The sequence below is a fragment of the Ovis canadensis genome, chromosome 9, assembly GCF_042477335.2.
Source record: "Ovis canadensis isolate MfBH-ARS-UI-01 breed Bighorn chromosome 9, ARS-UI_OviCan_v2, whole genome shotgun sequence".
NCBI classification, from domain to species: Eukaryota; Metazoa; Chordata; class Mammalia; order Artiodactyla; family Bovidae; genus Ovis; species Ovis canadensis.
The window spans coordinates 33,833,850-33,859,443 of NC_091253.1; the positions used below are offsets into that span (position 1 = coordinate 33,833,850).

The following is a 25,594-nucleotide window of genomic DNA, read 5'->3' on the forward strand; positions in this document are numbered from 1 at the left end:
TTCCCTTACTGGAGCCCGGGGAGGGGGGGGGGGGGGGGCCGGGCTTTGATCCTCACCCTGCCGCATAAATGGATCTGGTGGGGGAGGGCTTGAGCGGGAAGGAGGCCCCGCCGGGGAGTGTCAGGAGGACTTTGTACCTGGGTTTAATTCCTTGCTGGACCTCTTGCTAGCTGTGTGACCTTGGGCAAGTCGCTTGCCCTCTCTGAGTTTTAGGCGGCTGTTCCTAAAACGGGTTGCTCTGGAGTTGGGCCTCCAGCAAGTGAGCGTGGATTTCTTGACTTGGCGAGGGCACAGGGCAGGGAAGTGTCATTGTCAGTCCCCTTTCATTCTTGCATCCCAACCGCCTGGAAGGGGGGCCTGGGGCACATAGGTATCTGTGCAGTGAATAGGTGGATGGTGAATTTTGAGAAGTGAGTGAGTGGCCAGGTGTGGTTCCACGTTTTGGCCTCCTTGCCCTGTAACGGGCTCTCCACAGTCCCCAGAGAGCCACGTTTTGCCACCTGGGATATTTGTAATCCACCCCGTACCCAAGAGGGATTATCCTGTGAAAATATTGACTCCTTATGAAAAGGAGCTTAAACTCTGACTTTGAGCCTCTCCTCTTCTTGGAAGATTGCATTTGGTGGAAATGAAAAGGAATCATCATTTTGATTGCCACTGCCAGATGACTGGCTGGGGCGGGCTGCCAGGGCTGACAGCTGGGCTGACTTCCCAGGCCTGGGGGTTCCTGTAAACGTGGTGGGTTTTCTCCTAGGTGGGGCATGCAGAAGTGGTCAGCTGGCATGAGTTTTCTTGGCGAGGCAGGTTGTAATTTACATTATCTGGATGCTTGCTAAACTTTAGGCATGGGGAAGGGCAAAGCATGTGTGCTGAAGGAGGCTAGGTTGTTCTTATCCACAGGGGTACTTGGAAGTGGCCTTCAGATAAGGATTCAGGATGTGTTTCTGCATGTCCTTTGGGAGATTTTCAGATAATTTTGCTTTCTCTGACAGCCATTCCTTCTCTTCTTTTCTCAGATCCCACAGGCCTGTGTGCACCTCTTTTAGGATCCTTAGCTGTGCTTTTTTTTTTTTTTCTTTTTCCCAACTTCTGGAGGGCAGGAGATGAACTCGAGTGCGGCTATTATTTTAAGAGGCAAGAGCAGGCACCTCTGTGCAGTGGCCAGCTACAGTTTAAGCTCGCACAGGTTCCTTTTGAAGACGTAGAGTGGCCACAGTTACCTATGAAGTAGAGATTTTATTTTCATCTTACAACTCAGAAAAAGTATAGGACTTGGCCCGAGACCCTCAGCCAATGAGGCCACAGATTCAAGGTCATCACTCCAGTCTTCCATCCGCTGAGCTCTCCCTCTCTTTCCCGTGGACCGTGCTCCCACCTGAAGGGCCTTTGTGGTTCCCCTGGCAGGCTGTCTGGCATATGCTAGTGTCCAGTATTTTTTTGGTTTTGTTTTTGACAGAATGAACAAAAGAGTGATGGTTTCTCCTTTGCTCTTTGTGGAAGTTCAGTCTGTCTCCAACTTAAGGTCAACACACTGGCCTGTAGGTGACCTTGACATTGTTCTTTGGCCGTTCCTCCCCAGGGCGTCTTGGTTCCCCATCATGGAATCCCAGTCTCTGTTCTTACTTCAGGACCTAGAGCCTGTGACAGGAGGGACTCCTGAAGATACCACTCTTCTGTGACTTCAGCAGTCTGGGACTTGGCTGTCTCCAGCAAAACCATCTTCCAACGAGCACTGTGGAGACGGTGTTGTGTCAGTGAAAAATTCAGCTTTAAAACTGACCCACTTTAGCTAGGTGGTGGCTTGAAGCCTTAGACAGATCATGTCCTTCTTGGTACTGTCTTTTCCTCCTCTCTGCCCCATCTCATCTAGTTCACTGGCCTCCTGAACAGGATCCAGAGTCACACCTCAGTGTCCCCTCTTACTGCCCCTATGCACATCACCACGTTTCTTCCCTGCTCAGAGCCTCAGTGTTCTCATTTGTAAAACGGGATGGTTTTGCTCCCAGGCCCCCAGTAAATGGCCATCGTCATTAATGATTGTTGTTATCAACAGCAGCAGTAACGATCTTTCACTAGAGGGAGCATAAGCATCTCAAAGGCCAGACCCATCTCTCTTTTTTAACTTGAATTGGAGCTTCTGGAGAGAAGGAAATTGAGGGAGAGGTGGGAGAAGGGTAGATTTTATTCTTTTTCTCCTCCTCTGGGGCGCTTAGTAAAGGCTCCTCTTTTTTATCCATCCCTGAGGGTAAAGTTTTTTTGTCCTCTATTTCTCATAAAGTGAGCTTTCTGTGTGTTTATGACTCTCATTTCATATCTTCTTATAACCTTTGCATCCACTCCTTCCAGATTTCATCTGAGACTTGATCCTCCTGGATTCTCAATGGGCAAAGTTCTGTTGCATTGTGGAACTTTGGGAGTTAAGTCTTTGACAGTCTTGAAAGGGGTGATTGGCCTCACCAGGTTGAAAGGAAGATAATAACTTTGTAACCAAGGATGCATGATCTTAACTCCATTCTCTATTCTCTCTCATCCTTTCTGCTTCAGAGGCAGTGTGGGTTTGGGTTTGAAGGCCTGAGTGTCTTGCTATCCATCCTGGTTCTTCTGCTGCTTGCTAGTGCTGTGACCTTGGGCAAGATACTTCCTCTTTCTCTGGGCCTTCTTCATCTTTCAAATGAGGAATTATAATCGCTGCCTGGAAAGGTGGTTGTGATGATCAATGCAGAAGTGGTCTGGGGAGTCTCCCAGCTCATAGTAGGTGTTCAGTATATATTAATTACTTTCCCACCATCCCTGGGCTCTTTCTGTCTGGGCCCTGGTCCCATCGTCCTGTCCCTCTGTTAACAGGGCTTCAGTTCCCACTGGGGATCAAGTCCTTGGCTTACAGCTTCTTCCTAGATTCAAGTCTCCATGCTTTCCCAAACCACTTGTTGACTGGCCACAGTATGGTGTTTCTCCTGAATGAAGAGATCCTTGTACCAGAGCTGGTCAAGGAGAGTAAACTGAGGACTCATTGAGTTTACGTTCTGTCCCATTGATTTTTCCTCCCTCTACCCCCCACTCCTTTTCAAAGGCTTACACGTTACCATCTGCCCCAGGGAAAGGAGACGTTGTGTTCATAAATTCATAAATAATCGAAGTCAATGAGGAGATTTGTTTAAAGAAGTGATGCTGAGAATGATTTTTTAAAAATAAATATTTAGGATAATCTGAAGCCATTGGAGGAATCGCAGGGTTTATTAAAAATAAAACCTGAAAGCGTGTTCTGGAAGGATTCCTTTTCTTTTGAAGTTGAGTAAATGTCAAGGGTAGAAAATAAAGGAAGAACATTTTCTGAGCATGGATGCAGGGCCTTGAGGCGGCCGGTGGGCTGCTGGTCTGTTTGTTTCTGCTGTTAAATATTGGCTGCTATGCAGTCATCTGCTTTTGGGAGTTGTAGGGGGAGGGGAGCGTGGGGGTAGCCTCAGTCACAGAACTGAGGGAGGGGCTGCAACATTTTGAAGCCGCTCAGCTTCCTTGAGACTCAGAGGGCCAGTGGGTCACACCTGGCAGGAGTCACCCTGGGGGGCTGCAGGTTTCAGATCCTCCTTGTGAGTCAGCGGCAGGCTTCTCGAAGGCTCCTAAGTCAGTGTCCTTTGGTAACTGTGTGTGTGCTTAGTCGCTCAGTCATGTCCAACTCTTTGTGACCCTATAGATTGTGGCTGCCAGGCTTCTTTTCTGTCTATGACATTTTCCAGGCAAGAATACTGGAGTGGGTTTCCATTTCCTCCTCCAGGGGACCTTCTCGACCCAGGGATGGAACCTGGATCTCCTGCATTGGCAGGCGGGTTCTTTATCCCTGGCCCTACCAGGGAAACCCTTGGTATATTTAGTGAGCTACATTTTAGGGATCCCTGCTAAGGAGAAGGCAATGGCACCCCACTCCAGTACTCTTGCCTGGAAAATCCCATGGACGGAGGAGTCTGGTAGGCTGCAGTCCATGGGGTTGCTAAGAGTCGGACATGACTGAGAGACTTCACTTTCACTTTTCACTTTCATGCACTGGAGAAGGAAATGGCAACCCAGTCCAGTGTTCGTGCCTGGAGAATCCCAGGGATGGGGGAGCCTGATGGGCTGCCATCTGTGGGGTCGCACAGAGTCGGACACGACTGAAGCGACTTAACAGCAGCAGCAGCAGCTATGGCCCACACATCTGGAGGCGTCTAGGTGGTCAAATCAAGGGCTGTGGGGAGGGGCCATGTCGGAGCTGGGGGAACCTTGCAACATGTCCCATACTGGCATGTATGAGTCCCCCAAATCCACTGAGGATTCCCTTGCAGAGTCAGAGGCTGGGACTGGCAGAGAACCTGCATTTCTGACACTTCCCCATATGATGCTCAGTGTTGTGGACCACGCCTTGAGTAGGGAGAGCTTGGAGGTCCCTACCTCTCATTTACTTGGGACCCAACTGATACTGAGAACGCGAATTGGAATATGACCCTGGAGGCTCCCGGCAGCTGATGGCTTAGTTAGTGGAGGAAGCAGACGTGCCCCAAGTCACACGATAAGAAGACGGTGGGGACCTGAAGGGAGTGTGGAGAAGAGCCCTCCTTTTCCCACCCGGAGGTACTCTGCGGCCCAGCAGGAAGTCGGGGAGGGAAGAGAGGGAGGCAGGGTGAGTGTGGCAGCCTTCACACATGATGCTGTTGGGAAGGACTGAGCAGGAACCGCATGCTCAGAGTTGCAGGCGCCCTGTACTCTTAATTAAACTGATGAGGGAACTGGGATCCAGAAGGAGAAGTGTCTTGCCCAAGAGGCAAACGCAGGACTGGAACCCAGGTCTCCTGGCTCCCAAGCATCTGCCTGTGAGTACCCTGGGGCTGCCTTAGTGCTGGGCTCTGAGGCCAAGGTGGGTGGTGGCTGGACATCTTTCCCCGGCACGAAAGATATCTCTGCTCCTGACCTTCCTTGGGCAGGGGAGCAAGCCCTTAAACCCACAGTGGAAAAGAAGACCCAACAAGGGAAAAGTTAAGGCTTTGAAGTCGCACAGCCTGTCAGAGACACGTGGCCTCTCCCCTCCTCGGTCAGCATCCCCAGACCAGGATGGGGAGGAACAGTGCCACGGCCCTGCAGAGGAGGTGAGGGGAAGTCATGAAGAGGAGGTGAGGATGGGAAGAGGCTTGGGCAGCGAGAGCAGAAAAGCTCCATCCTCGGCTCACTTGCTCAAGGAGTCTACTGGGATGGGCCCTGTCTGGCCACTTGGAATTCTCTGGAATTTAAACCCAGCGCCCACTCAGCAAATACTGTTGGGCTGTGGAGCTGAGGTGCCCTGGTCCTGCTGCACAGTAGCTGTGTGACCTTGGGCAAATCAGAGCACCTTGCTGGGCCAGAACCGCCTGGAACAGAGCTGAGCTGGTAACATCTCCTCTCTGGGTTGTTTGGAGGGCTAAACGATGATGTCTGGACAAGCTGCTAGCCTAGTGTCTCGTATCAATAGAAACACTCCAAAAAGACACCCCCTCCCTGCAAGGACGTAGTCGCAGCTGGGCCGGAACTGCTTTGTCCAGTGCTGATTTCAGGTCAGGACTGTAACCTTCTGGCATATCCATGGGATATGGATTTGATAGGAGGGCAAGTATTTCTGTTTTGTTTAATCTTTTGGCTGTACTGTGCAGCATGTGGGATCTTATTCCCTGACTAGGGATTGAACCTTTGCCCCCTGCCCTGGAAGCAAGGAGACTTAGCCACTAGGCTTGCCACTGGACCAAGTCCCAAGGGCAGGTATTTTGTAAGATACTTTCAAACTGCTGTAGTGCCTTAATGCAAAACCGAGAGGCTTGGCACCTCTGGGGTTCTCCTTTGAAAGGGGGAAGAGCCATGGACCTCGCGACCTGGTACCTCTTGGTTCACTCACGACTCCCTGAGTGTGCAGTCGTTTGCAAACTGCCTCACGTGCCCCGGCACCCCAGTGCCGGTTGTGCAGCTTGTTGTGGCTCTTCAGTGCGAGCCTGGCTGCCTCTGCCTGCAGGCCTGAGGGCCTGGCACCTCACAGGTGCTTAGGAATCGAGTCCCCTGTCTGCTCTCAGCCTCAGGGACCATCATCTGCTGGGACTCAGGGAGGAGGAGCGAGCATCCCGGCAGAGGCCTCCACTGCCAGTTTGTGTGCTGGCCTGGCCCCAGCTTTGCTCAAAACCAGAGGTGAAGTAAAATACAGAAGACAGCGAGGAAGTGAAACTCGGCCAATAACATCCTAAAATGTCTGCCCTGCTCCCCTGAACCCTAGTTCTGCGCATGTCCCTGAGCTCTGAGGGGCCCCAGGGACAACCAGCGGGTGCTTGTAGATCCAGCAGGCCGTGAACCAAAGTGGAGGGGTATTTCATAGTCTTTTCCGAACAAGTCTTCATAGCTATTGGGTGTTCAGTTCACTACGGAGAAAGCAGATCCATCCTTCACTTCAATAGGGGTCACTAAGTGAGTACCTACCATGTGCTGGGCCCCGGGATGGGTCCACCGGGGGAATAAATGCTCCGTGTCCCCCGGCCACCCCACACAGGTCCCTAAGGGCCTGAGCAGCTTGAGAAGGCAGGGTTCGGATTGTTTCCTTGGGCTCACCAGAACCCAGCCCCTCCAAGCCCACCCTGTCCTTCAGGAATCGGAGAGGCTCTCTGGATGGGTTTGGGGGTGGGCACCAGAGGACGGGGCAGTGCGGTGATTGCAGGGGCAGGGAGGGGAGTGGGAGGTGGGGAGCGAGACAGCATCTCCGACACTTTGTGTGGCATTTATGGCCCAGGCAAGGGCCTCCCTGATGACAGGGCTCCCATAAATGTCACATGGTGGGGTTTTGTGATTTTGGGCTTTTGGGGTCTTTTGGTCTCCCTTGTAATGACATTGAGCATGGACAATGTGTACATTCCAGGTGGTGGTTCTTACCTTCACAGTAACTCTGGGAGTTAGGTTATATTATCTCTACCTTCTAGAGGAGGAAACAGAACACTTAGAGGTTAATCAAAGGCAGAGCTGGAATTCAAAGTACTATCTCTGCCAGCTTCAATGTCACCTACTATTGTTGTTGTTGTTTTAAGTTTTATTTGTTTATTAGTTTTGGCTGTGCTGGGTCTTCATTGCTGTGTGAGGGCTTTCTCTGGTTGCAGTGAGTGGGGCTGTGCTTTAGTCCCCGTGCGCAGGCTTCTTGTTGCGCTGGCTTCTCTTGTGGGGCACAGGCTCTAGGGCGAGCAGGCTTCAGTAGCTGTAGTGGGTGGGCTCAGTAGTCATGGCACACAGCCTTAGTTGTCGCTCAGCATGTGAAATCTTCCCGGACCTGGGATTGAACCTATGTCCCCTGCATTGGCAGGGGGATTCCTAACCACTGGACCACCAGGGAAGTCCCCACCTACTATTTTTACTACCTCTTCTGAGTGTACCTCGAGCATAACGAAAGTCCTACAAAGGGAGTTGTCTTCTAGGGAGCAGACTGCTGTGGCTGGATGCTGTTTGGTGTTGTTGGAAGACAGAGGTGGTTTTCTAAGGGAACGTCCCCTTGTGCTAGGCACCCTGCCAACCATCACTGGTGAGAGCTACCTTCCGTGAACTTGTCAGCCCAGGAAGTTGAGGATTTATAAATTACTCTTGCAGGTAGATTACTTGGGCTAATTTGAGTAGTGAGATTTTTGGTGAATTTCAGTGTCAAATTGACTTGTGCTATTAACACACTTCTTGTTGCATTTGCTGTTGGGACGTGTAGCACCTTCCTCTGTCCACACGCACCCCCCCCCAAGACAAAGATCTGGGAGAAGGAAGTGTGCTGTGGGTTCAGGCTCTGTTGTGGAGGGTTGAATAGGAAAGGAAAGCCCCGGTTTTGGAGCCTGGGTCACTGTAGACTTGAGACAATAAGGTGGATACAGGGTGAATTGCCTGCTCATGGTAGTCCCACACTCTCATCCATCTTCAGTATGTGAATTTGCCAGAATATTCTATGCCTGTGTTTCCTCTTCCCCAGTATTTCTTTTATCTGACTATAAATTGGGTATGTTTAAGCTTCCTAGATGGGAGAATCAAGAGTCCATGTTTTCTTTTTTAAGAAATTATTTGTTTATTTATTTTTGGTTGTTCCGGGTCTTTGTTGCTGTGTGTGGGCTTTCTCTACTTGCAGCGAGTGAGGGCTACTCTTCAATGCAGCAGCTGGGCTTCTTGTTGAGGTGGCGTCTGTTGTTGCAGAGCATAGGCTTTAGGCATGCGGGCTTCAGTACTTTCGGCAGGGCTTCAGTACTTTCGGCACACGAGCTCAGTAGTTGTGGTGCGTGGGCTCAGTTGCCCCGAGGCATGTGGAATCTTCCCGGAAGAGGGATCAAACCCATGTCTCCTGCATTGGCAGGCGGATTCTTATCTCCTGTACCACCAGGGAAGTCCAGGAATCCACGTTTTCAACACGCACTCTCAGATAATTCTGATGCCTTGCCACCCAGTTAGAGGAACCCCCACGTAGCAGAATCTTTTGCCTGAATACCACCTGATTTTAACTGTTGGGCGTGGGGCAGTTGGTTTAAGATGGAAAGGACCTTGGAGATCACCTAGTCCCATCCTTCTCAGGCTTTTTCAGGCCACCACCCATGCAGGAAAACAGAATTTGTAAGCCTGGGTTGGGCAGTGAAAGAGGAAGCATCTCTTGGCTGGAGGTGGCTGACCCCAGGGCCACCCGCCCGAAGTGCTGAAGAGGTCACTATCTCAACACAGTGTAACCTCATCTAGGAAGCTCTGATTCTCATCCAAGGTGGGAACTTGTTCAGACGGCCCATGAAGGCCCAGAGAGATGATATGAGTTGCCCAGAGTCACACAGGAACTTGGAAGTCATCTACACCACTCACTGAAAGAATGAGCCATCAGACCAGGGAGGTGAAAGCCCCACATGGCCAGCTCGTGGCCCAGCAAGGAGTTCTTGTGACCAGACAGCCCAGCTCATGGCCCAGCAAGGAGTTCTTGTGACCAGACAGCCTGTCCTTGGCAAGTGGCCCCGGTGCAGAGCCACGATGGCCTTCCCAGTGCTTACCAGCCTTGGAGGCCCAGTTTCCTGTTCTAACCCGAAACTGATTTTCTGCTAGTTCCCATCAGACAGACACACCCTTCAAGACTCAAAAGCACCAAAGGAGAAAAAAACATAAGAGTCACATCTCAGTCATGAAGTCCAGGAGTCAACCCAGCAGGCAGAACTGCGTGGGGAATTAGGAGACAGTCTCAGGAGAATTTGCCCCTGATTGTTTGCACACTTGTGATTTTGTATATGTGATGCTGTGCAGTAACCCGTGTGTATGAACGTATCATGCAAACAGTAGTGTACAGTGGTACAGTTGTACACAATGTACAGTATCCCAAAAAACAAATACACAAAAATTAAAGAGGCAAAGTACACTTTCATTCAAGTTTCTTAAAAAGAATGTGGCCCTCTGAGCATAGTTGAGTATACTATTGAGTATAGTTGAATATGGCTACATTAAATGAACATGAGATATACTTCCATTACACCTTGTGATAGATTGAGGACATCGTGAGAATGTGTAGTTGTCCTGACCCAGTGGCACTCCACGTATTACATGTGTATGTTAATAATTGTTCCAGGGGGTATCGCCAGCTTGAGTGCTGTTGACTTTGGAGAGTTTTAGGGGGTCCAGCTGCAGTGTGGGAGACCTAGCAGATGGGAAGGACACAACTTCTGGCCTAGTGGAGACTGAATCAGTGTTTTTTTGTTGTTGTTACTGTGAGGCCTGTTCTCTGTTTGCAGTGAGCAGGGGGTACCCTTCTACTTGCGGAGCATGGCCTTCTTATTGCGGTGGCTTCTCTTGTTGCTGAGCACAGCCTCTAGGCACTTGGGCTTCAGTAGCTGTGGCTTGTATGCTTAGTTGCTTCACGGCATGTGGAATCTTCCCGGGGCAGGGATTGAACCTGTGTCCCCTGCACTGGCAGGTGAGTTCTGATCTACTGAGCCACCAGGGAAGCCCAAGTCTGTGGTTGAGCACCCCATCCTGAAGTTGATCTGACAGGGTGTCCTGGGCCCTAGGGGGCTCCAACCTTCGGAGATGACCCCACAACCTTGAGGCCCTTCTCCCTCCCCCCAGTGGAACTCTCTCTTTCCCAAGTGGTGTTTCTCAAAGTTTCAGTGGTGAAATGCAGAGGAAGTGTAGAAAAGCGAATTTGCATACTTCTGACTTCACCCTTGCCCTCTCCCTCTTAGAAGTAAATGAGGAATAGTCGAGGCATGTGACCTTTTGAATATCCCGCCACCCCCTTCCCCCAGGGACCCTCCCCGCTTCCAGGATCATGGCTGGGGATGGGATTGGAAAATACTTCTCTCCAGCTAAACTGATCTTCATCTCAAGACCTCAGACATTTAAAATGCAAAGAAAAGGAACCTGATCTCTTGTTCCCGATCATATTAAGTGGGGCAGGAGGGAGGGAGGGTTTGATTCCACCTTCGAGCTTATTCTCCTGTGTGTTACGGGGCTGCCAGTCAATCAGAGCGGGGGTGGGGAGGTCCAATAGCACCTGAGATGCACCTGTTCCTAAGAGCTCGCTCGGGAGGAAACCCAGTGGGTGCCCTGTCACCCAGCCTGGATGCCTGGGAGCCGTGTCATCCTGCTTAGACAGGTGTGTCTTCTTGCTAGTGGCCAGCTGGGTCCGTCCTTTATCAACCTTTCTGGGCAATCGTGGCAGTTTATTTTTATGTTTTACATAATTTTATTTATTGGTTTGCTGAGTCTTCATTGCTGCGTGGCCTTTTCTCTACTTGCGGCGATCGGGGGCTACTCTCTAGGTACAGTGCTTGGTCTTCTCAACATTGTGGCTTCTCTTGTTGTTGCTCACGGGCTTGGTTGCTCCACGGCATGTGGGATCTTCCCAGATCAGGGATCAAACCCATGTACCCTGTATTGGCAGGCGGATTCTTTATCACTGAGCCACCAGGGAAGCCCAACAGCTTTGTTGAGTGTCCAGAAAAGCCCTTGTTTTTTCCATTCCCTTCCTCCTCCCTTCTCCTATTGGGCCCGGTACCTTCCAGAGGAAGTGACAGGTGAGTCAGGCTGTTGTGCCACTGTCCAGATGAAAGGAGCTCCAGCTGCTGGCCGAGCCCTGAGCCGCGGAGCTGAGTCATGCCGGTTCCTCACCCTCGCCCTTTTGAGAGTCAGAACTAGAACATAACAGCTAAAAAGCTGGTGGTGGGAGAGGTTTCTGCGTGGGCCCGTCATCTCATTTAATCCTTATCAGCCAGGAGATGTAGTTCAGCTCCTAACGGGTGGCCTGTCGGGTGTTCAGTTCAGTCGTGTCCGACTCTTTGCGACCCCATGGACCGCAGCATGCCAGGCCTCCCTGTCCATCACCAACTCCTGGAGTCTATCCAAACTCAGGTTTAGTCAAAGGTTTCGTCCTTGGGTAAAGCTGAAGCTCACAGCCACGCCAAGGTTTTCGTTCCCTGAGGGTGTGGGTGTCATCTGCCGCCCGGAGGGCGGAAGGCACTGGGAACCTGCTGCTGGGCGTAGGGCTCTGCCTTTCTGTGTGAGCAGCCCTAGCAGTTGCTTCATGCCACTTCCCTTCTCTGTGGCGGAGGTGTCATGGAGCATCCTTCTAGGAGGGGGAGGCCAGGAGTGTGACAGGCTGCCACCTCCCTGTGTCCCTTTCCTGAGGGCCACACTCTGGGGGTGCTCCTGGCTGCCCTCTGGACTGCGGGGAGGGGTCTGTCCTAGGTCTGCCCTGCTCTCCCTGCCCATCTCCCTTTCCTGTCCACACCCCACGCCCCCTGCAAGCCTCCCAGCCTGGGTCGAGCCCTCCCTGGGAGAATAGTTGAGAGCTGACTGGAGAATAGGCCTCTGTGAGTAGATGCACTGGGGAAAAAAATCCTTTGTCCAAGTTTGAGCCCAGCTGAGTGTTGTTGGCGCTGAATTAAAGATGAGCCTCCTGGCTGGCTGTTCTACTTCGCATTGACCAAACACTGTATCTTGAACCTTAAAAAAAAAAAAAAGGCAGGGAAAGAAGTCAGAAAGGGGCTGTTATGACAGAAAATAGAGGCTAAAGTCTAATAACAATGCCTTATAGTGGTGGAGTGCTTTGAGTTCATGTTGTGGCCGCTAAGGCCCAAGAACTGGGCCTTTTCCTCTTTGAGGTCTGCAGGTCAGGCTTCACTGTAGCCCTCAATCCAAGAGTGTTTGTAGGATGAGTGCATTATTTTTTTTTCCCAGAGAATTGAAGCCCAGGGAGGCCGAGTGATTTGCCTGGGGCTGCACAGCTGGGAAGGGCCAGAGTTGGAACTCAGCCTTAGTCCTGGCTCTTAAGCTCCGGTTGGTGGCCTCCTCACAGATGCACTTCAGGCTAGCAGGGAATTCAGAAGTCAGAAGACACACCTAATGAATGAAAAGGGCATTTACTGAGGGCTCATCCCTCCGTTAGGGCTTCCCAGGTGCCCTACTGGTAAATAATCTGCCTGCCAGTTCAGGAGATGCAGGAGACATGAGTTTGATCCCTGGGTCGGAAAGATCCCCTGAAGGAGGAAATAGCAACCCACCCTAGTATTCTTGCCATGGACAGAGGAGACTGGCGGGCTACAGGCCATGGGGTCACAAAGAATCAGAAACGACTAAGCGACTAACACTTTCACTTTCACCGAGGAACTGGGAAGATGAATAATTTGGGGGTGGGGTACCTTGTAGTCACTCTGTTTTGTTCCTTAGGGCTTACCAGGTGGTGCAGTGGTAAAGAACCCACCTGCCAATGCAGGAGATGTGAGAAATGCAAGCTTGAACCCTGGGCTGGGAAAGATCCCCTGGAGAAGGAAATGGTACTCCAGTACTCCAGTATTCTTGCCTGGGAAATTCCATAGACAGAGGAGCTGGCAGGCTACGGTCCATGGAGTTGCAAAGAGTCGGACATGACTGAGTGTGTGTGTGTGCACGCGCGCACACACACACACACATTTTGCTCCTTAAGCTGAGTGGTGGGCACAAGAGGTGGTTTTATTCTTTTTTTTAAAATGTCTGAAATAATGCAGATTAAAGCTTTTAAAATAAAGTTTCAAGCCAGAGGTGATTTGAAGATGCTATCTTGGGAGGGTCTGCAGCCAGTTGAGGGGAAGTTCCTCTTCTCTGTGCATCTAGCCATGTAAGGACCAGGCTTGCACGCTCAGGACATGCTGAACTGAACTGCCTGGACGGTCTGAGCCAGGCTTTATAGACAAGGTGACAGTTTGAATTTTAAAGGCCACTGCTCGGAAAAGCATTTCCGACAAAGGGAACAGCATGTGCAAAAGGCAGCGGCAGTCAAGGAGCTATAGGCAAATGGGTGGATTGGCTTAGCTTAGGAGCCATCCTTCAGTGTGTTTTCCTCTTGATCATTTATACTCAGAGTGGCTCAGAATGCTGATGCTGGGAAAGATAGAAGGTAAGAGAAGGGGGCAACAGAGAATGAGATGGTTGGATGGCATCACTGACTCAGTGGATGTGAGTTTGAAGATAGTGACGGGCACGGAAGCCTGGCGTGCTGCAGTTCATGAGGTCACAAAGTGTCAGACATGACTTAGCAACCAAACAGTAAATTTATACTCAGAATGGCTAAGAATCCAGGTTGGTGGTAGAGCTGACTTGGGATAGACTCTGCTCTGGTATGGAAACAAGCCAGTTTGCTAAGAGCACTTTGATGTTTATCAGGACCTTAACTTTAAGAGAGGTTGGTCCCAGCCCAAGGAGGTTCGTACCAGCTTCAAATGCACAAAGTCATTGATAAACAGAGACTCTGATAGAGGAGCTGGACCAGCAGAGAGTAAACGCTGGTGAGAAAGATCATCTTTTATAGAAAAAGAGCCAAGGTTGCCATTGTCTGACACTAAGGACTCATCTGGGAAACTGCTGCGTGCCCTGGGGAAGGGATGGAGGCAGAAGGGCCCATCTTTCTGTTTAGTAGCTTGGGGAATCATGTATTAATATATTCAAGATCGTTTTCTTTGAAAACATCTCAAAGCCAATGAAACTCCCTGGGGAGCCAGATTAAAGCAGTGATGGGGAATTTCATCAGCACTTAATCAAAGACATTGACTGTTTTCTGGGCCTGACTGGTGACTCTCCCATTGTGGACTTTAATTGTGGAAATGTGTTCATTAGCATTTTATTCGGGCTGGCCCAGGGTGTCAGCCTTAGTTTGCCCACTTTGATCTCCGGGATGTCATTGACTTTCTAGGGGGATCCTTGGGACTCCTGGCATTCTCTGCCACTCATGTTCAAATTCAGGCCAGACTTGCACCCAGATTTCAGAAGAGAGGTCCTTCTCCACACCCCTGGCTCCTGCCTGGGTTGAGGAGAACGGTTTGTGGGCAGCTGTCATTGGCAGGGACCTTAGCCAGTGTCTGGTGTAGTGGTTAGATGAGGAGACTGAAGCCTCCTGATGACAGTGAACCTTCTGATGGTCTCAGCTTCTGAGCTTCATTCAGTTCGGTTGCTCAGTTCTCTCCAGCTCTTTGTGACCCCATGGACTGCAGCACGCCCGGCTTCCCTGTCCATCACTAACTCCCAGAACTTGCTCAAACTCATGTCCATCGAGGCAGTGATGCCATCCAACCATCTCATTCTCTGTCGTCCCCTTCTCCTGCCTTCAATCTTTCCCAGTGTCAGGGTCTTTTCCAGTGAGTCAGTTCTTTGCATCAGGTGGCCAAAGTATTGGAGCTTCAGCTTCAGCATCAGTCCTTCCAATGAACACTCAGGACTGATTTCCTTTAGAATGGACTGGTTGGATCTCCTTGCAGAGCTTCATTAAGTGCCTCTTTTAATCTGCCAGAGACTGGGGCTTCCCAGGTGCCTCAGTGATAAAAGAATCCTCCTGCCAATGCTGGAGATGCAAGAGACGCAGGTTTGATCCCTGGGTCAGGAATATCCCTTGGAGAAAGAAATGGCACCCACTCCAGTATTCTTGCCTGGAGAATTCCATGGACAGAGAAGCCTGGCGGGCTGCAGTCCATGGGGTCGCAGAGAGTCAGACACAATTGAGCGCGCACACAGTCCCCAGCGAAGCTGCAAGTCCACAGGATTTTTAAATGCAGTCTTGACGAGCTGTGTGACAACCTAGTGGTAGAAGACGGGGAGGGGTGAGGCAGGAGGAGCTGCGTGGTCCAGAGCAACTTAGCCTGACTCTCCCACCGGGGACCAATTAATTCAGCAGGAAGTTATGGTTTACATTTTGCCCTGGAAACTCAGGCTCTGCACACATTTCTGGACCTTGGCCCTCAGAGCATCCTCCCCGCAAGTTTTGTTTAATCACGGTCATAGTTGAAAACTCCCAGCATTTTTCCCCCTGATTTTATTAGCTAGTCCTTACCCACATTTCATCTGCTTTCTCTTAAACACTTTTTTGGGGTCTGTGTTCATAGACCTTGAGTAAACACACATCCTTGACTTTAATTAGGAAGCCAGCAATGGCCAGAAAAGGGGGCTCATTCTATTTGTCTTGTACTGGGACTGTTGAAAGAGTAAGACAGGGAATCCCCTAGTAGCTAGCAGAGACACCTGGGGATGAAGAATGATGTGGTCTCCCTGCCCCCCAGCAGATCAGGTGCTCTGAGTCAGCTGACATCACATCGACATTACCTGCAGTAGATCACCTGAGGTTACCTTTGGTTCATTCATTCATTCACCAGAGGGATACCGCCTTTCTGTAACACCATCAGACCTTAGCGGGCAGCAGCGATTTTTGCCTCTGTTCACTCCTGCTTCTTCACCTCTAGAATAGAGCATCCCGTGGGTGTTCAGTAAATATTTGTGTCATGAATAAGTGAGTACCCGACGTTCCATCATTAGGATCCATTTCTTTGTTTAAATCACAGGCTCCTATCTCCTTGCATCTTAGAACAGTGCTCTGGGGGAGGGTGAAGAATACAGTAGGTGCCAACAGCACCTGGTCACAGGAGGGCAGATGGAACTCTGTGACTGCTGGGGAGAAAGTGCGCCAGCAGCTGGCTCAGGAGTCCAGTCTGTCTGGAAACTGATATAAAGAGAGTAGGATTAGAGGCTCTGCTAGTTGTATGAACAGGAATCTTGGGCAGGTCACCCAGGCCCTCTGAGACAGACTTCCTGATCTAGAAACCAAAGGGCGGAAGGATAATGCCAGACTCTTACCCAAAGAGACAACTTGCCCTGCCCCCTGGGTTTCAGTTTCTCCTCTATCGTCTCAGCTCTTCCCACTGGGGCTTCCTCAAGGCATTTATTCTGCCTCCACTGTGTCAGACACCATACCAGGCCCTGGGTGAGGACGGTGGTGTCGGAGGTAGATGAGTCCTCTTTTCATCTAAGCCGGGGAACTGAAATGGAGCGAGAGCCAGCAGTGATACAGGGAGCTGGGGTGGGGGATGTGCAACCCGGCCAATGAGATCAAGGAGGGCTTCCTGGAGGAAGTGGCATCCTAAAGAGTAGGAGCTATGTTTTCTTACTCTTTAGATTCCTAGCTCTAAGCAGAGTAGCTCACATATAATAGGTATTTGGGGAATGAATGATGGATGAGCAAGTAAGTGTAACAGTGCTTTATAACCAGAAAGTATAAAACAAGGGGCTGGTGTTGGTGTTATGGTTTGTGGAGGGTAAAGCAGGGGCACTTAGGGCAACCTTTATCTCCCAGCTTCCTGAGGACCACCTGTCGCCAAGAGCTAGGATCTCCCTTAGAGCACAGCCATCTGGGTAATGGAGTCTGCCTCTGCCTTTTGTCCCACGGCTCAGGGATGGAGACTGTCCCAGGATGGACATTTATAGCCAACTCAGTGGCCAGCAGCCCTTCCTAATGGGATCTAAAGTTGGACATACAGATCTTGTTCTTGGGCTAGGTCCTAGGGCTAGTGGCTGACTCAGGAAGTAGCTCGTTTTGTGTGTGTGTGTTTATAAATGGAGTGATGCCCAGCAATTGCTAAAAGAAAATGTCTGTAGCTTAGCTTATATTCAGATCACTAATTCTGCGTTGTATTTGCCATCCCCAATGCAGAACTTGTTTGCTTTTTATCCTTTCCTTTAGCCAGCTGAACTTTTGGAAGCCAAGGATGATAACTGATTCATCTCTGTAACCCTAGAACCCAGCAGGAGGCCTGGCACATCTGGATCTTGAAACAGTTTGCTGAATAAATGAACAAACAAGTGAATGAATGAACCTCAGTTTATGCCAATGAAGTTACCTGGGATGTAGCTGAAGCCAAACGTCTTTACGGGGTAGAGAGAAAGGGGTGTTTCTGGAAGTGACCTTATGCTGCTCTGTTAGGTGTTTTGCAATAGCAGATGCTTGAAATTCTGCTTGACACTTGCTCTGTGTGGTGAGAGATGAAGTAACACTTCCTTTGTTCACACTTGGCTCTGAGGCTGGGTAGACAGCGGCCTCTCTCACTTCCTCCACCCTGGGAGCCCCTGGGTCCAGTCTGTGGACCAGTTATGGTGAGACAGGACTCATGGGTCTGCAGTAGTTTGGTGAATTGGTGTGTCTTACGGGCATTTTCTGTATTTTCTATATCTCAGCATCTTTCCCACCTTCCTGTCTGGGGGAACCCCCAAAAAGTAAATCTTGCAGGGGAGCAGAGCTTTGACTCCCAGTACAGAAACCAAGGGGGACCAGTTGTTCTTTTTTCCCACATTGGGCTGTGGCATGTGGCCTGTGAGCGGCCATGTGGCTTAGATTCCAGGTTGAGTGCAGCAGTGATGCAGGTGAGTTAGAGGTTCCTCGAAGTCAGGAATACCCTAAGCAGACATCTGTTGGCATGTCCTTGGCCCAGTCTCCCCTGCTCCTTTATCCCAGACTGGTTCTCCGGCCTGCCTGGAGTTCTGGGAGCTTCCCCTAATTTTCTCATCAAATTCCTTTTTTTTTCTTTGCTGTTGTCTGTAACCAGTGACCCTGACTGACAGATACCACCGAGGCAGAGTGGGGCACCCCATGCCTGTTATGGGAGGTGGGTGAGCTTGCTGTGGAGGCTCCCCGTCTCCTGCCTTCCTTTTTGTGGTGTCGACACCACTCAGCCCGATCCCATTCCTCAAAGACCCAGTCTGCTGCAGGTCAGGTGTGTAAACATTGGGCCACCTACTGTGTGTCAGGCGTTGTGCTCGCAGACACAGGAGTGCAGAGACCAGGAGTCCCTAATCTTGGCAACCAGGGGCTTTCTGGCCATTCATTCCTTTAGCTGGTATTTACTGAGTGCCAGCAGGCACTGTGCTGGGGCGTGGGGGTGCAGAACCAAAGAGAGGAAATGTTTGTCCTTTGGAGTTTTCATTTCAGCTCTTGAGCCTGTTGTTTCTTTAAACATGTCTTATTCTTTGACTGTTTTTTCATTTGTGTATATTTGTGTGTGTGTGTGTGTGCACGTGCCCATACGGCAGCACACAGCCTAGTAGAAGAGACAGGGAAGAAAAAGCCATTTTCAAATGCTGGGAAGGGCCATAACCTTGATGAAGACTAGGCAGAGAGGTGACCACTGTAAGGCGTGAAGGATGAGAAGGCTTCAGGCTGCCATGTGCTTCCACAGGGTCCGTCCCGGTCGCTGCCCTCTGTTACCTTGATAAGGACAGTCTGGTTCAGATATTTGCTGAGGGTGCAAATATCCGATGGCTCCATACGTATTGATTCAAGTGCTTGTCAAAATCAGAGATTATCTGGGGACTATCTTAATTTAGGTTCTCTTAAAATAATCAGCGAGATGGAAATTTCAGAACACCAAAACACTCACATCTGTGCAGACATGAAACTTTTTCTTTAGAATCAACAGTGAGTGGGGAGGACCAGGGCAGGGGTCAACTCAGTGGAAACTGCAGGCGTTTCTCCCACTCTCCCCTCTTCATCCTCTCGTTCATCTAGAACTTGACCGATGATCCGGGTCTTCTCACCAGGCTTTCTTGGTCTCTTGTCCCGTTCCCTCTTAGATTTGAAGCCAAAGTGAGGACCCTTTCAGTTCCTATGCGCTCCCTAGGACAGGGCCCTCGAGGGCTTCTGCAGCAGTGGGGTTTCTAGGAAGGTCACCTGTACGAGCCCTACACGCTGGCCACATCCTGCATGGGCTATTTTTGTTTGTTTGTTTTCGTGACAGCTCCACTGAGGTATGTGGTAGACAGAATCATGTCCTCCCAGAGATGGCCAGGTCCCAGTCTGCAGGACCTGTGAATACTTACCTTTCAAAGGGACTTTGCTGACGGGACAGAGGATCTTGAGATGGGAAGCTCTTTCCGGATTATCCAGGTGGGGCTTATTACAGGAGAATGGAGGGTGAGGGTCAGAGAAGGAGGTTTGATGATGGAAACAGAGGGTCAGAATCAGATTTGAAGATGCTGACACTGCTGGCTTTGAAGCTGGTTTGAAGCTACAAATCACAGGGTACTTGCAGCCACCAGGAAAGGGAGAACAGACAATCCCCTGGAACTTCTGGAGAAAGCTTGGTTCTGATTGCAGCTTGGCGAAGCCCATTCTGGATTTCTGGTCTCCAGAATTATAAGACAGTACGTCTGTATTTTAAGCCACTACATTTGTGGTAATTTGTTAGAGCAGCCATAGGAAACCAATGCTTGGTATATTTTATGTATCTAAAGTCTACCCATTTCAGTGATTTTTTAGTTATTTTACTGAAGGGTGCAGCCATGGCCATAATATAGTTTTTAGAACACTTTCATCACTCTGATGAGATCCTTCATGTCCCTTTACAAATAATCTTTGTCCTCAACCCCAGGTAACCAACCAATAATCTACTTTTGTACCTGTGGAAGTCGCTCAGTCATGTCCGACTCTTTGCAACCCCATGGACTGTATAGTCCATGGAATTCTCCAGGCCAGAATACTGGAGTGGGTAGCCGTTCCCTTCTCTAGGGGATCTTCCCAACTGAGGGATCGAACCCAGGTCTCCCACATTGCAGGCAGATTCTTTACCGTCTGAGCCACCAGGGAAACCCAAGAATACTGGAGTGGGTAGCCTATCCCTTCTCCAGCAGATCTTCCCAACCCAGGAATCGAATTGGGGTCTCCTGCATTGCAGGCGGATTTTGTACCTGTACTTCTATATAAATGTCTATAAACTTGCCTTTGGGACATTTATGTAAGTGGAAGAGCCAACTCATTGGCAAAGGCCCTGATGCTGGGAAAGATTGAAGGCAAAAGAAGGGAGCGGCAGAGGATGACATGGTTAGAGCACCACCAACTCAATGGACATGAATTTGAGCAAGCTTCAAGAGATAGTGAAGGACAGGAAAGCCTGGCCTGCTGCAGTCCACGGGGTTGCAGAGTCAGACATGATTGAGTGAGTGAACAACAACAACAGGTGTAAGTAGAAGATACGATGTCTTGTGTCTGGCTTCTTTTACTGGGTATAAAGTTTTTGAGGTTCATCCACATTGATGATGCTAGTACTTCGGTCCTCTTGATTATAGAAAAAATAGGCTGTTGTGCAGTGTATCACATCATTTCTCCACTCACCAGCTGATGAACATTTGCGTTGTTTTCACTTTGGGGCTGTTAGGATTAATGCTGCTATGAACATTGGTGTGCTAGCCTTTGTGAATGTGGGTCTTCATTTCTCCTGGGTAGATGCCTAGGAGTGGAATTTGGTGGATTGTGTGGATTTCTGTATTTAACTTTTTGAGAAGCTGACAAACAGGTTTCCGAAGGGATTTCACTATTTTTCATTCCCACCAACAGTTCCTGATGACTCTCCTCCACCCACTCCCAGTATAAGCCCCACTACTCAAGAAATTATTATTAATAGTCTGTTGAGGTTCTAGATTCCTGATCCGTGATCCATCCTACATTCTCGTATCACCCAAGTGTGTTTTGGGCATTTGTAAAAATTTGGGGATTTGGCATTGGATGAGACCTGATGATATTTATATTTTAATATAAACAATGAGGCAGAAAGTTCAGGCAGAAAATACACTGAGTGAATTAAAGGGTTAACTGGATATCCTTTCTTCTTTTATCATTATTTTTTAAATTGAAGTATAGTTGATTTACAGTGTTGTGTTAGTTTCAAGGACACAGCAGTGGTTCAGTTATATGTATTCATTTTCAGATTCTTTCTCCTTATAGCTTATTACAAAATATTGAATCCAGTTCCCTGTGCTATATAGTAGGTCCTTGTTGGTTATCTGTTTTGTATATAGCAGTGTATATATGTTAATCTCAAACACCTAATTTATTCCTCCCCTGCTTTCCCCTTTGGTAACCATAAGCTTGTCTTCTGTGCGTGTGGGTCTATTTCTGTATCACTGTTTGCTGCTGCTGCTGCTGCTCAGTCGCTTCAGTCATGTCCGACTGTTTTAGATAAGCAATACCATGCGATATTTGTGTTTCTCTGGCCTCTTTCCCTTGGTATGATAATCGCTAGGTCCATCCAGGTTGCTGCAGGTCCCTTTCTTCTTTGTTTGTTTATTTTTGGCTGTGCTGGGTCTTCATTGCTGCACACGGACTTTCTCTAGTTGTGGCAAGAGGGGCTGCCCTTTGTCACCACGCGCGGGCCTCTCATCTCAGTGGCTTCTCTTGCTCGGAGCCCTGGCTCTAGGGCACTGGGCTTCAGTAGCTGTGGCCCTGGGCTCTGGAGCATGGGCTCAAATGGCGGCGGCACGTGGGCTTAGTCGCCCTGCAGCATGTGTGATATTCCCGGGCCAGGGATCGAACCTGTGTCCCCTGCACTGGCAGGTGGATCCGTGCCTTTCTTTTTTACCCCAAGCAGATCGGCCACACATCAGCACATGCTTGCCCCCATCTCCCCACCAACTCCATTCCACCTTCTGCTTGGAAGTTCTGCTTCCCCCCATCGGAGCCTGTCTAGACTCCCCAGACTCAGTGGATGGAATTGGGGGCTGGGGAGCAGACACAGGGTTCCGTCTATAGCTAGATTGTCTGCCCAGAGGGAGTTGAGGGGTGAGAGGCCCTGACCCTGTCATGAGGGACGGCAGAACTGACCGTCGAGAGCCAGATAGAAAGCCTGATCGTTCAGTCTGGGTTTGCTGGATCCCTCCCACTTCCTCAGTGGACAGCAGTGGATAGAACACCGGCTTGATTTGGGGGCAGAGATGGGGAGGAAGTCTCGCAGGCATTACATGTTCTGTGCGGGAAGGGCTGTATAGACTTCAGTGACTTAAATTCCATCTGATCCCACAAGTGAAAAATTGAGTAATTTTATGGCAACTGGGAGAGGTTTTCAGGCCTTCGAGGAGAAACTTGACAGTGGGGCTTCTTGGCCAGTTTGGGGTGACCAGGTTGTCGAGTTTGGGCCCTGGAGCCAGCCGACCGTGGAGGGGCGTCGGACCAAGAAGTGGTTGGTCCCCAGGCAGGAAGGCAGACACTTAGGGCCTAACCCTGCACGAGGGGCAGGTGCGGACGCTGTGGTGTTGGCGGGGCTGAGTTAGAGGATGATCGTGGCCTGTGTGTTGAGCAGTTGATGGGCAGCGGGAGGAGAAAGGCTCTGGGAATCCAGGGTGATGACCCGGGTCTGCCAAGTAGCCACGGCCTCAAGTAGAGCTCAAGGGATTCCAACTCTGTTCCATGGATGATGTTTCTGCCATTTTTTGAAGACAGGCAACTGAGGCCCAGAGAGGTAAAGTGACCTGCCTACAGGCCACACAGTGAGTGAAATGAGCTGCCAGAAATTCGAGCTCCAGGCTGTTTCTGAAATCTTTGTTACCCTGTAAGAGGCGTTTTCTTTAGAGATGCATGGGATGTACAGAGAACAAAACAAACCACGCTGAGTGATGAACAGATGTCCTCAGGACACGTTGCTGGGTCCAGGGGAGGGGAGACGCTTTCACAGAGCCCACCCTCTACCTCCTCGCCCAGGCCCACATTAGGAAGTAGAGGTCGCCTCTTCTTGCACAACCAGCAGCTGTTACTGTCTGTGTTGCCCCTGTTGGTGTTGTTTACGGGCAGTGGAGAGGGCGAGAAACCGCACCAAGCCTCAGGCCTGGAGGGCTCCAGCCCCTCTGCCAGGAAACAGAGACCCTGTTTTGAGACACTCAGCGAGATGTGATGCAAAGAGCAGAAGATATCAAAACATACAGCACTTCTCCATGGCTCACATTTTTAAGTGAGTGTATATGAATTAGTATTGTAACAGAGTAAATGGAGATAAGGTTATTATTTATAAACTGTTGGAGGGGAAAAAAGGCAGAGGACCTGGTGTTTTGTCTTGGCTCCTCTGCTTCCTGTCTGTGTGACCCTGGGTTGTCATTTCACTTCTTGGAATCTCAGTTTCTACTTCTGTAAAATGGGAAGATTGCACTCGAAGTCCTCTGAAATCTTTCTGGCAGTGAACTCTGTGTAATTATAAATGCTGTCAGTTTGTGTTCCATGCCAAGAGAAGCTTTATCTATAGGTTTTTTCCAGTGACTTGGATGAAATGTACACAGCTGGCCGATTTTTCAACGAAAACTTGGGGTGGTGATGGGGAGTTTTAACTTACACGACAGAGGCTTGACTCAGAGCCGCTTTATGGCTTTGGTGGGTGTTAGAAAGCTCTTGGGAGAGTCCTGATAGTTCTTCTGTGGGGATGAGGCTGTGTTGATGAGGTTCTTTCAACATTGCCTTCACCCCTGTGAGGAGTGGGGGCTGTGACCTCAGTGGGCAGGATGTGGGTTACAGAACACGAGGGGTCACCTTTGTACTGCAAGAGCTTTTGGAATCAGCTGGCATGGGTTGGAGACACTTCTGTCTTGGGGTTGGGAACCTGGAGTTGAGAGCGATCTCGGCATAGGTGTGCGAGGCTGGGCTGGAGGATTGGTTTGGAGAACTCATGTCGTCACATACTGGGATGGCAGCTTTATGAGCTGCATTAGAGGGACTTGCATCGTGATCTTCGGGCCATATAGGGCCACTGAAAGATCCATGCATTAGAACAGGTAACCGGTGGTGTTCATAGCTTGTGAGATGGAGGGCAAGAGACCAGAGTCTGGGGGTTCAGTGGGAGAGAGATGCCCTCTTTGCATGAAATGGAGAGCAGGGGGCCCAGAGCCAACCTCTCAGATGCCATCAGTAAGCCATCGAGTCACATGAACTGCCAGCCAGGGCAGGAAGCGGGGTCTGGTAGCAACCCGCATCTTCTTGTGCACCCACTGAGAAATGTATCAGACCGTGCTCTGGGTTCCAAGTGACAGAAACCAAACTCAAGCTGGCTTAGGTTTGAAAAAGATCATTTATTGTGAAACAGTCGGGTGGCTGATACGGGCCCAGACCACGCTGGCTGGGTTGTGTCTCCCGCTGTTTCTTTGCCTTGCCTTCCTTGCACCTTGTTTCTCAAGGGGTCTCTCCCTGTGAGATAGATTCAGGCTTTCAACCTTTCATGTGAATAGCCCTGTGTGATGGGAGAAGGATACTCTTTTGTGATGACATCAGCCAAAGTGCTCGAGAACTTCCTTATTGGCCAGTTAGGGTCACATGACCATTCTTGAGCCTTGAGAGGACTCTTACTGGCCAGTTTTAGTCACATGCTTGTTCTTGAAGCAACATCTGAATTCTGATGTTTATCAGTAGCCTGATGTTCTGGAAGACTCCATGCTTTGACACGCCAGCCCCTGGGGCACATGGTGGGAGGGTCAGGGGGTGCCCCCGAGGCACTGGTGCCATCCCAGAGGGGCTGGAGGCTGGGCAGGGCGGAGCCCAAAGTTCCCTTTTGCCTGGTGAGGGTTAGGGTGGGTTAGGGTGGGAGGTCAGGGCAGACTTTCCTTTCGTTTGACCAGGGAGGCTTCTGAGACTCTGGTGCCTGAGCTTGGATGGAGTGAGTGGCCCAGAGGGAGGGAGGCGCTGTGGGTCCGTGGCCTGTCCCAGGTGCCGCTGCCCCGTGAGTCAGTCTTTCCTTCTCTTCCTCCAGCAAACGTGTATTGAAGGCTTGTTCGTCTTAATCCCTCAGAGTGTCATTTGCATTCTTCATGCCTCTGAACTGTGCCCAGGGTTGATGCTCAGAATGTTTAACATTGGGCAGCCACCAGAGTCCTTTCTGGAAGTTTCCACAGTGCTTGACATTCATCCTTTCCTAGCTGGGGCCCGTCTGGGGGCTCTGGGTGGGGGGTGTGGCAGCCGGGGAGAGGGGCTCCGGACAGTACCTCTTTCCCAGCCTGTGTCAAGTCCTTCGGGATTTTAACAACGGGGCAGCCATGCTGGTGTGAAGCAGCTCAACACTTCCTGTTTGAGCTCTCCCAGGGTGGCACTGGGGAGCTGGTGCTCACTTGCCCGCCTCCCCCAGCCCTCCTCACACTCACTGCCCCCTGCCCCACTCCCACCCCCAGCCCCAGGGCTTCCATGGACCGCCCACAGAGGGAATGCACCATTGATTTTTGTGCAGGTCGCCGGAGAGAGGCCAGGAAGCTGGCCCTGTAAACGGCAGCTTTCTCCTGCACACCCTGCTCCCTCAGCTGGGCTGTGTGGTTATTCGGATCAAATGCCCTTTCCTGTGAGGTTCGTTGAGGCCACAACCGCCCACACTTACTCTCTTTGCACCTAAGTTTTCTTTCTTTTTTTTTTTCCTGTGAGCAATTCAGGTTTATAGGCTTTGGAGAGTGTGCAAATATTTGATTTAAATTCAGGAAGTCTGGAATGAGGAATAGAAAGAGTTACTTCTTGTTTATTTTTTTCCGGGGGACTCGGGGGGGATGGGGATGGGGAGGGGAT

General features: G+C 50.2%; 1 protein-coding gene across 29 annotated transcripts in view; it reads left to right on the forward strand.

The window, feature by feature from the left end:
- Positions 1–25,594, forward strand: part of CYRIB (CYFIP related Rac1 interactor B) — a 144,704-nt gene that overhangs the window by 1,185 nt on the left and 117,925 nt on the right. The window contains exon 1 of one of the 29 annotated variants that reach the window (XM_069600966.1): positions 6,276–6,447. The exons of 20 other annotated variants lie outside the window; for them this stretch is intronic. Coding sequence is in view for 1 of the 9 variants with exons in the window: in XM_069600959.1 (XP_069457060.1) it covers positions 22,961–23,018 (58 nt within the window). In the remaining 8 variants the exon portion in view is untranslated. Of the gene's footprint in view, positions 1–6,275; positions 6,448–19,498; positions 23,019–25,594 lie in introns of those variants that run through there. 8 more of the 29 variants (XM_069600978.1, XM_069600980.1, XM_069600972.1 and 5 more) reach the window with 8 other exon arrangements.